This window comes from Varanus komodoensis, unplaced genomic scaffold, assembly GCF_004798865.1.
Source record: "Varanus komodoensis strain SLA01 unplaced genomic scaffold, ASM479886v1 scaffold10, whole genome shotgun sequence".
In the NCBI taxonomy this organism is placed as follows: domain Eukaryota; kingdom Metazoa; phylum Chordata; class Lepidosauria; order Squamata; family Varanidae; genus Varanus; species Varanus komodoensis.
In genome coordinates this window covers 10,947,328-10,958,124 of record NW_025335269.1, presented here as the reverse complement: position 1 = coordinate 10,958,124, position 10,797 = coordinate 10,947,328, and the positions used below count along the sequence as shown (strand labels likewise).

Below are 10,797 nucleotides of genomic sequence, written 5' to 3'. Positions count from 1 at the left end.
CTCTTGTTCTTCCATGGCAGCCATCTGAGCTTTCCTCTGTTCCTCCATAGCCAGTTTATGAGCCCTTTCCAAAGCTTCTAAAGCTTTCTGAGTCCTGTCGTGTTCCTCCAGGGCTTGTTGCTGAGCTTTCTCCTGTTCTCCCAGAGCTTTCTTTTGAGCTCTTGCCAGTTCCTCAAGAGCCCCTTGCTGTGCTCTTGCCAGTTCCTCCAGAGCCACCATTTGGGCTCTCTGTTGCTGTTCTAGGATTATTTTGTAAGCTCTTTCTTGTTCATAGAGTACTTTCTGTTGTGATTTTTCCTGCTCGTCTAGTAATCTCTGCCAAGTCTGCCAAGTCTCATCTTCATTCATTTCTTCTTGATAAGCTCTCAGCTTTTCATCCAATTCCTGCTGAAGAGCTTTCAGCTGTTCCTCCAGCTCTTTTTGGTGGACTGTTCCCTGGTATTTCAATTCCTCCTGCTGAAAACTTTCCTTTTCTTCCAGAAACTTCTGGAAATTTTCCTGTCTCTCAGTCTCCTTCTCAAAAGATCTATACTGTTTTTGTATACTGTCCTTCAGCCCCTTCTCCAGCTCTGCCCAGGGCATGCCTTCTTGCTTTTTCAGCACTGTTTGCCTGACTCTCTGCTGCTCCTTCATAGTTTGCGCCCAAGCATCCCTCTGGTCTTCCACTGCTCCTTTGTGCTCTCTTTCTAACTCAGCTTGGATAGTTGGAGGTCTTTCATACTTCTCACACACCTTTTGAATTCTGTCCAATACCTCTTTATTTTTCTTCTCCTCACATTTTTGCTCATGCTTCCTCAAGAATCTGGCAATTTTCTGAGCCTTTGGTTGTACCTCCTTCAACATGGCATAGGATTCTTCATCATAATCCAATTGGCAGGCTGTGGCAAGGTCTTTTGCAGCTCTCTGCCAGTAACCAAGGAGCTGCAGTGCTTTCCCTCTCCACTTATAGGGTTGTGCAGAATCAGGGTTGATTTGTATGGCTTTATCGCAGTCCCTGATAGCAGCATGAGGCTTCTGAAGCTTCAGGTAGACCCTGGCTCGGTTTGCATATAAGATGGTAAGGCGTGGATTGAGCTTAATTGCTTCAGTGAACAGGTCTATAGCATTTAAAAGTTCACCTCTACTGACTGCATTGAAGGCTTCTCTCTTCTTTTCATTTGCCTGTTTCCTCATTTCATCTGTTACCCTTACACGTTCATCTCCCATCTCTTGATGAACATCATCATCTGGCTCAATCACCTCTTCAGTATCAAATTCCAATTCACTTTCCTCACTGTCTGATTTATTAATGCATTTTTGCTCTCTCTTTGCTACCTCATCAGTTTCCAGTTCCAGAATTTTAGTTGTTTCATGCTTTTCATGACCAGTAAGGGGGTCTCTTTCCTTTTCCAGAGTATACATAGAATCTTTACCTTGTCCCTCTTGAAAATAAAGGGGAAATGTGCCCTGACTTGGGAGATGATTATATGAAATTTTCTTAGCTTCAGAGATGTTATATTCACTTTTCTCCTGTTCATCTGAGGCAGCTTCTTTAGGTTCAGATTCTTTTTGGGGTATCTTTGCCTGCATTTTACCCTGGACTGCAGGAACTTCCTTCATCCTATCAATTATCTCCTTAAATCCTCTCGTGTTACAATTTTCCTCTATCTTTCTCCAACATTTTGTGGTTTTCTGGGCCTCTGCTTCTACCTCCTTCAGCATGGAATACGTCTGTTCATCATAATCCAACTGACAGGCCAAAGCAAGATCTTGGGCAGCCTCTAGCCAGCAACCGAGCTGATGAAATGCCTCCCCACGCAACTTGTACGGCAATCCTACATCAGGGTTTATTTTGATGGCCTGGTTACAATCTCTTACGGCAGTGTTTGGCATATGCAGCTTTAAAAAGGTACTGGCTCGGTTAACATACAAGGTGGTAAGCTGGGGATTTAATTTGATAGCTTCAGTGAACAACTCAATGGCTCTTTCTAGTTCACCCTTTTCCATAGCAGCAAAGGCTTCTTTCTTTTTTTCAGTGGCCTGCTTCCACATCTCCTGTTTTCCACATCTCCTGTTTTCTTCTGTCACCTCTTGGAAATCTTCACCATGATCTGTCTTGATTTCTTCCTCCTCTGTATATTTTCCTCCTTTGTTCTTCGATTGTTTGCCGAAGTCTTTCTCTCTGTGATCTTTTCCCTGATGTTCTAAAGATGTCTCTGTATTCTTAATTTTCTCCAGGATTTCATATTCCTTATATCTTTGGGCACAACTTGCTTGCCTCTCAGAAATCCTTTGAAACCCCAACTTAAATCTTTTTAGGACAGCATCAGCCTCTTCATCATATTCTAATTTGGAAGCCAAAGCAAGGTCGCAGGCTGCCTCTCTCAGACGCCCCAAATTCTTCAGTGCTTTCGCTCGCAATCTGAAGAGCTCTGCTGATTGGGGGTTCAATTCAATGGCTACATTACAGTCTTCCATGGCAGAATTTGGATCCTGAAACTGCATAAAGACATTGGCACGGTTGATGTAGGCACTGGGACTGTGTGGATTGAGTGCAATCACTTTGGTGAACAAATCAATTGCTTTCTGGAGTTCACCTTTCATTAGGGCGTCACAGGCTTCCTTGTTCTTTTGATCGATCTGACTCCTCGTCTCATCATTTACTTGCAGGCTTTTGTATCCCATTTCTTGAATTCTGCTCTGAGGTTGTTCCATCATTTCCTCACTACAAGTCTGCAAACCATGTTCTTTGCTTTGATCTTCCAGAAGCTTATCTCCAGCCTCACCTACACAGACATTATTCAGAGTAACTGATAAGGAATCATTTAATTTTTCTAATGATTCTCGAAGGAAGAATCGATCTTCAGAATTTGCATAGTGGAGATTAGACTTACCCTGGTCTGGCCTGTCATTGTGAACTTTCCTTGGTTCCATGATGAGGAAAAAGAATGAGCTGATGCAGGTGATACTTTGGCATTGAAGGGAAGGAAGAATTTAAGGAAACTGACTGGAGAGAGGATTTAGTTGTTAAGCCAATGAATGGCCTGATGAAAAATGGCCATCATTATTCCCCTCTCTCCTCTCTTTCTATTACTACTACTACTACCTAATGTGCTGAAACTGAGTCTGAGAGCCCCACCAACAAAGATTTTGTGATGTCATAATTACATCATCACCAGAATCTTGAGGTGAGCTTCTACTTAGTGTAATGCCAGCAAACTCTCATGGAAGTTTGATCTCTTCTCCTTGACTTGCTTGGTTTGAATGCAGCAGACAGCAGAATATTTGCTTTTTCATCTGCATAAAAATGCTAAGTGAAGCTTGCTGTTTTGCTGAAATGCCGCGGCAACTTTAAACATTTCTACTTGGAAATCATAAACATCATCATCATTCACCCAGAAGCTGCTACTACATCTCATTATGGCTTTGGTACGTGGCTTAATAAATGTACTAAGTATTAACAGGGCAGATGTGGTTATCTCTGTAAGACTGTCAGATAGGCATGGTTAGAAGAACAGTGGCATTGAACAGTGGACTGGAGAACCTAAGACTTTTGTTCAGAATGGAACTTGGTGTAGAGCAAATGTGTCTGTTTCAGAGATAGATAATAAATGACACATACTAGCCCCAGAGGTGTTTCATGCTTGATGCAATTTCTTAGCTTTAGGGCAAGAAAATGAGAATGCTGTTAAATTCAGAGAAACTGCAAAATGCTACAATCTTTTTCCTTGCAAGATTTCCTTGCAATTATTATTATCTTTAAGGTGGACTCAGGGAGGCGTCCTTCAGACCTTTTCCCTCTCCTCGCTAACGACTGTGTATTTTGCAAAGTCAAGTACAGCTGGTATACCGCATACAAATCATTCGTCTGCTACAGAATTTATTTTTGCCTCTTTCCTCCACCTCTTTGGTCCGAAAGAAAGGATGTCCATATGGAGGAATCGAAGTATCAGTGCAGTTCCGATTGGACAGAAAAATTTCAGTAGGCACAGCCGCTCGCTTTTCTGTATATGGAAAGTCCGCCCCCGTTGAATTTGTGTGTGTCGTGATGTCTATCAAAAGCAATAGGATGCATGTCAACGTAAAGGATTTCTGAAACATACACTGATTTATGTTTCGCTGTGTTGGGTAAGAGGCGATGCTTTCAAATTATTGTAGCAAAAGCGAGCCTGTGAGTCCTGTGCGTTTAAAGTTTTGCTGACATACAGAAATTCGACCGGTTCCTTCATTGGAATCTCAATTTCTGAATTCCTCCATGTTTGGGGTCCTTGAAAAACACAAAAGCCTCACTAGAAAAGTGAAGCGCTATTATTTCCTTTTTAAAAGTTATTTTTGGCGTGGGGAGGGTGCTTTTTCAAGGAATGTACTCAAAGGATGGATGGCAGCTCGTCCTACTCCGAGTTTAGAAAGACTAATTCCGCTTTATTTCCCGGCTTTTGCCCCGCATATAGAGGCTTCTAGAAACGGCACTTTAGCACCGGAAATAGTGATCGCGACTGCATTCCCCTTGAGAGACAAGTCGCCTCTGATGCGCGTGCGCGGTCTTTCTCCAGGCTTCCGGTTCCGTTGTCGTCTTCCTTTGGTTGAGTAGCTACGTGTCTTTAGGAGTAGTTCTGGTTGGATTGAGTCGCAACGTGTAACAGAATTGGTGAGTGAAGCTGAATATGGGTGGTTGTCGGGCTTATGAGGAATATCAGAGCTGGGGCTTGGTCGGGGGCTCGTTCTGTTATCAAGAGCTTAAACCTCTGGAGATACAGAGAGTATATACACAGGGAAGGAATAGGCGATTTGGCTCACTGTAGATGCTTTGGCCTACAAGTCCCACAATCCCCGATTGGCTGTGCTGGTTGGGACTGATCAGAATTTTAGTCCCGAACATCTGGAGGGCATCAGATTGCCCGCTCCAATCCTCCTGTGTGAATGAGGACATACGTATTGTTTTCATTGCCTTTTCTTCCCTCTTCCTCACAAAGAGTTGGGGATGAATCCAGGCTTAGCCATACCTAGAACACATCCATACACCTAAAATGTCATGGATTTTAGTGGCTCTGCTGTTGGTTGGCTAAGTCTGGATCCAGTCCCAGATGTTAATGAGTGAGAAAATTCAAGCCATGTTTTATTATGTGGTACACATATTCAGGCTCTGTGGACTTGGTGCATATTGTATTCCTGATTAAGTGTTTTCTAACTGTGCCTAAGAGAATGGGGGTTGATGCATTTCCTAAAGATTGCCACACTTTGTAGTAATAAATCAAGAATGATTGAGTGTTCTCTAAACCGTGTTACTGCCCTCAGGATTCAGATATTAGATTCATGTAAGGATGCAGTGGAAATTTATTTAGCTTTGTAAACTGCCCAGAGAGCTTCAGCTGTTGGGTAGTACAAAAATTAAATACATAAATGAAATAGTTTAAGGCAGTACAATATCAGTTTTTTACATCTCTCCCCACCCTTCCATTTGGTTGGGTGTGTATATAAACATTTTCATTTTCTCCTTCAAATTCACCTTTGTGATAAGTTTCGAGCTGCTGGATCCTCCTAGAAAGAATGGGAAAGGAAACGGGGAACAAATGTGGGTGCTTCAGAGCCACAGATGGTGGGTGATGTTAGAGAAAGGATTCCAATTTTCTGAGACTCAGGTTTTCAGGAAGGATGTACTAGAGGCTGACATGTTGCTATAGTAATATGTCTTTGGGTTTGTTTGGGAGCACTATATTCTGGGACAAGCCACAGCATTAAGAGAAAAACATTGGAGGTTTCTAAAGAATGCATTATATGAGGATGGGGCAGATAGGGGGGAAAATGACCTGTTTCTTACGCTGAATCATCCCAGAGGTTGCTTGTTTCTAGGTTAACCTCATGATATTACCCTTGTGTTTTTTCAGAACTAAACCCAAGTGTCTTAGCATGTCATTTCCTTTTTAAAAAATGTCATCTCTGTAATTTCTGGGAAGGGAAATTTTGAGCCAATTTAGAATGATGCTACAGAACAACTTAACATGTTGATATCTTTGCTGCTGTTTTTTCTCTCTTTCAGTTTATCATGGATCAAGTAATGCAATTTGTTGAACCCAGCCGGCAGTTTGTGAAAGATTCAATCAGGCTTGTTAAAAGATGCACAAAGCCCGATAGGAAAGGTAAGGAATCAAGATGAAAGATAGAATCTCTATTATGCAGTAATGTCACAGTGTAAAAGAAAGCTTTGTCTATAGATAGTAATTATGTGTTCATGTTCAACTTCTATATTCAGGCTCATGCTTTCATTTTGTAAGTGAAAGTCAGTTTTTCAGAAGACGCTCACACTGCACTCAGATTATTTTTTTAAGTAAATAAAATTTGTTTCTATAGATGAGCTCATGTCACCAGTGAGCACATCTTCTCTTCTAGAATAGCCTTCCACTAACTAGTGCCCTCTATGTTTTTGGGATGGCAACTCCCATAATTCCAAGTTGGCTTTGTTGGCTGGAATAACATAAAGAGGTACTTGCTGCCTCTGTGTGTAGTACATCAGGTTTAAATCTGAAATAACAAGAATGTTGTGCTTTAATTGCTCAAGAATGTATTCCTGTGTGCAGATCAAAGTCGAGTCATTACTAAATATAATTATTCAGAAATGCTTAAGAGTGCACATTGCTTAAAATCACCATCAACTGAAGTGTTAATCACTTGCATTTTTACAAGTTTCTTTAAATTGCAGAATTCCAGAAGATTGCCATGGCAACAGCAATAGGTTTTGCAATAATGGGATTTATTGGATTCTTCGTAAAACTGATCCATATTCCAATCAACAATATCATTGTGTAAGTAAATGTGACAAAAATTATGTGTGTGCACATGCAACAAGAAAGACAGACTTATGACAAGCATGCTAAGGTAACAGCTTAGCTGGGACTTAAGATGACATTTAATATTAGCTCTAGGTGCACAAACCATATGCCCTCAGCATGATATCTAAGATTGCTGATGTATCCATTGCTCTCAAATCAAAATTGATGACTGATTAGAGTCTCTACCATACATTCCTTATCACATTGATTTATTTAAAATATTTATAGGCTGTTTGTATTATATTAATATTTAGCGCAGCTTATATCAAAACAGACAGTAATGGAAATAATTCAGCCATTTCAGCTTTTAAAACAGTATTAATAAAACTTTAGAACTGGGACATCACAGCAATGAACAAAGAGTGATGTAGTTCTGTGAAAGGAGGTCCAAAAACAGGTCGCCACCACTGAAAAGCCTCTGGTTCCTGATTGCCACCTGGTTAGTGTCACCAAAATATGCAATGAATGAATGAATGAATGAATGAAATTTAAGATTGCATTAGATTTGAATAGGTAAAGGCAGTCCTTTAATTAGTCTGCACTAAAGCCATTTATGATTTGTTAAAGTTGGCACTTTGAATTGTGCATGGAAATTATTATTACACTTTTATACTGCACATAGCCAAAACTCTCTGGTTGGTTCGCAACATTGAAGTCACCCATCCAGATTTCAAGCAGGCCCGACCCTGCTTAGCTTCCAAGAGTAGGCAGGATCAGGCACTTCAGGCTATATGGAAATTGGAAACCTTCAAATCTTTTCAAACAGGTGCTTTACACTCAGAATGACAGATCTAGCCATTATACAATACAGCTGCTGCCTTTTGAGCCAATTGAATTTTGCAAACTGTTTTCAAGGGCATATTCATACTTAATGGTCTGAGAGTAACCCCGTTGTTATAAGAACACAGATAACATTGGCAAGTCTTTCTTTGCCAGGAAGAGGGGCTATTGCTGGTATACTTTCTTACAAGGCTCTTCATGCCATTGATAACGCTTGAGTATTTGACATAAGAGCTGAAACACTTCTTGCAGCTTTGAGAGGCACAAAGAAGTAGTACTACTTTGGTGCAGGTTCCCTTATCTGCCAGAAAGAGCTCTGTTTGTGCGAGTAGGGGAGTATGAGCAATTTAAGATCTGTGAACGCCTATTCCCACTGCTAACAGGTGCGTGCAGCCCCTTTTGCACATTGCACAGGAAGCCTTCATGCTCCCCTACCATGTCAAGGGAGTCCATTCTGTTGCGTGGTAAGGAATGTGTTCTGTAAATATTTGTACAGTGAAGAGGAATTTCTGTTTTACATTTAAAATATATTTTTGTACTTCCCATATCTGAGTATTTCTTGGAAAGAAAAATAGGCGGAGATCCAAAGTATCTTAGGTGTGGTTTGGCCAGCAGGATCTTAGCCTCCCTCTCCCCTTTGAACAGCAATTTGTGTGCCATATTGCAAACTGTCCCTTCTGAAACACCTTCATTTCAGAAATACTTTGGTTTGCAGCTTTGGGAACAGCTATTTAATTTAAAAAAAAATCCAAACTTTCAGGTATATACCTAATATTCTTAGCTCCTATCTAATTCCCCAGTATTTTTTCATCTGTGTTCACTTGCATAACATGGTCTATTTTCAGGAATGCATAATTGCAAAGCAATACCTAACAATTTAACAAAGGTTGCAATGCTATGTAAACTTAGACAGAAAAAAAGGCTAACAACTCACAGCATGCCCAAGCCAGTTATGATCATTGCAGATACTCTTTCTGTCTAAACTTACAAAGGATTATGCCTTAAGTGTCATGCTGCAAGGTATCTTGATTTGTATCTTTTTCTTTTCTGCAGGGGCGGCTGAATGCAGAAAGAAGAGTTATTTCGTATTGTGTGTGGTCACATGACAGTAGTGTGGAATTCCTACTTATAATTTACTTATTTTCTTTTGCAATTTGTCAGTATAAACCAGGCTTTACAATAAAACTGGTGTAGCATCCTCTTTGGTTAGTGGAAGACACAGAAACCAATTGTGATTAGATTTCATCACTGACTCTTAAAGCTTTGTTCTTGGCAAATGAGATGTAAGCTTTGAGAGGAGATCAGTTGGTGTCTTATGAAATCTAGCTATCATAACTTTTGTGTACAAGCTTAGTTCTGTGATAAATTTTTCTCTCACATGTTTGACTTCAAACTTGAAGTGGCTTTATCTGTTTGCCGTGTGATGTCAGGGGCAAAAACATCACAGGTACACCCACTCTGAAAATAAGCTTTATTAAATGCAAGATTTAGCACATTATTTAATTTACATTGTGGCATTTTTCATTTACAGTGAAATGAATGCTCTGGCGATTAAGACAAAGTGCTTCAAGTTTCAAATGTGTTACATTGGTTCTTACAGATTAAAACAAGGGCAGATTAACATACTAACAGTGCTGCTTAAATTGACAATGAATGGGATTTGCTCTGCCTTAATTCCATTTCTAGTGATAGACATAACACAACTCATTTATGAAAAGTTGCAAAGTGTCCTTATGTGTACCCCCATTCTATATGTACATACACTCATGTACATGTGTGTATATATGTATACATAGAAAGAGGAACCCACACGCACAACTGCATATCAAATTACACAGTAGGCATTTTCCCCATCCACCCCATCTTCATCTCCCATTTTTGGCATGTGCCTGTCTTTAACTTTATTTACTCAGTTTGTGCTCTACCTTTCTTACAAGAAAAATGGCATTCGGGGTGGATGACCAAGCCCAACAGAGCCAGGCATCTTTGCATCTTCCACAGCATGAATATCAACAAGGTTCTTTATGAACAGCAGAGAACCTGATGTTCTCTAATGCCGGCGGTTGGGGAAAAGAAGTTTACTGAGGCTTTCTGTACATTCTCCTTGTTTGAATCATTTGGCTCCTGACTTGCACACTGGCCTAAGTATGCTCATAAGCAGTCGCCAAATGCTGAAGACGGATCTTTGAGGATGTTTCAGTGAAAGCTAATTGTTCTGAGATACTATACATTCACTGAGGTTTACCATCCCCCCATACAAAACTGTACATATGTCCAAAAATAAATCTAATTTTAGATTTTTTAAAATGTTAAAATTACAGCATCACTCCAACAATAAAAAACAAAAATCCCAGCATTTTCTAGACTGAAGCTGCATAAAAATAAGCGGAAATGTACGATTTTGAATTTTTGTAAAGCTAAAAGGAGTCATTTATGGTTGAAGGTTTCTGGCACATGTCACTTTAAGGCTTGGGCTGAACAAAATCAGGTGATTTATCCTTTTAAGTGCATTATGTATCTTTGATACCCATTGTCCAAAGCAGAGGCTTGTCAGTTTCTACAGTTACAACCCCAGACTTATCATAAGTGTTTGAAGTGCTGACTAGTGTTCCAAACTTGAGAATGCTTTCATCTGCAAGCAATGCAAAGAAGAAAAAAAGAAAAAGGTTAATTCAAGAATACCTGCAGTTTGCTGCATTTAATGATCAGAACACATTGAGGTAAATGTGGGAGAGCTGGTCTAGTGTTAATACTCTTAGGGTGCAGTCTTATGGTCTCAGAAGGTCACAGACATTCAATAAACATGCTACAAGTATGGTGGCAAGGATTGCCTCTATACTTCCTTGCCCCCATGTATTTATACACCACCCAATAGCTGAGGCAGTCTTCCCAGTTGAACAAAAGCTAGAAAGGCACACCCACACAACAGTTAAAAGAACAAAACCATACTTGGAAATTGCTGTTATTCAGCACAGAAGCACAGCAGTGGTACAGAAATGAAATGAAATACGTAAAAATAAAGAAAAACAGATGGTTAAAATGCCAGGAAAATAAAAAAGGGTTTCACCTGACATTGAAAGGAATACAAGGTAGGTGCCAGGTGCACCTCTTTGGGGAGCTTATTCCAAAACCAAGGTGCCACAACCGAAAAAGCCCTCCTCCAGGTAGCCACCTGCCTCACTTCCTTTGGAAGATTTCCCTCTTCACAAGG

General features: G+C 40.3%; 3 protein-coding genes across 5 annotated transcripts in view; 1 reads left to right on the top strand and 2 right to left on the bottom strand.

Moving 5' to 3' along the window:
- Window positions 1–2,913, bottom strand: part of LOC123017638 (trichohyalin-like) — a 4,202-nt gene extending 1,289 nt beyond the window's left edge. Inside the window, 1 exon segment of the mRNA XM_044419124.1 lies at window positions 3–2,913. Within this exon segment, the coding sequence (XP_044275059.1) occupies window positions 3–2,913 (2,911 nt within the window).
- A 1,584-nt stretch (window positions 2,914–4,497) lies between these two features.
- Window positions 4,498–9,084, top strand: SEC61G (SEC61 translocon subunit gamma). The gene is made up of 4 exons (XM_044453975.1): window positions 4,498–4,627; window positions 6,017–6,116; window positions 6,677–6,779; window positions 8,640–9,084. Exons 2-4 carry the CDS (start codon window positions 6,023–6,025, stop codon window positions 8,647–8,649), a joined length of 207 nt encoding a protein of 68 aa, XP_044309910.1. The 5' UTR covers window positions 4,498–4,627; window positions 6,017–6,022; the 3' UTR covers window positions 8,650–9,084.
- Window positions 9,085–9,104: 20 nt separating this feature from the next.
- The window catches only part of TPK1 (thiamin pyrophosphokinase 1), a 289,313-nt gene continuing 287,620 nt past the window's right edge, over window positions 9,105–10,797 (bottom strand). For all 3 annotated transcript variants that reach the window (XM_044453946.1, XM_044453954.1, XM_044453964.1), the window contains one exon: window positions 9,105–10,218. In XM_044453946.1, the coding sequence (XP_044309881.1) occupies window positions 10,097–10,218 (122 nt within the window). In that variant the 3' untranslated portion in view covers window positions 9,105–10,096. The remainder of the gene's footprint in view (window positions 10,219–10,797) is intronic.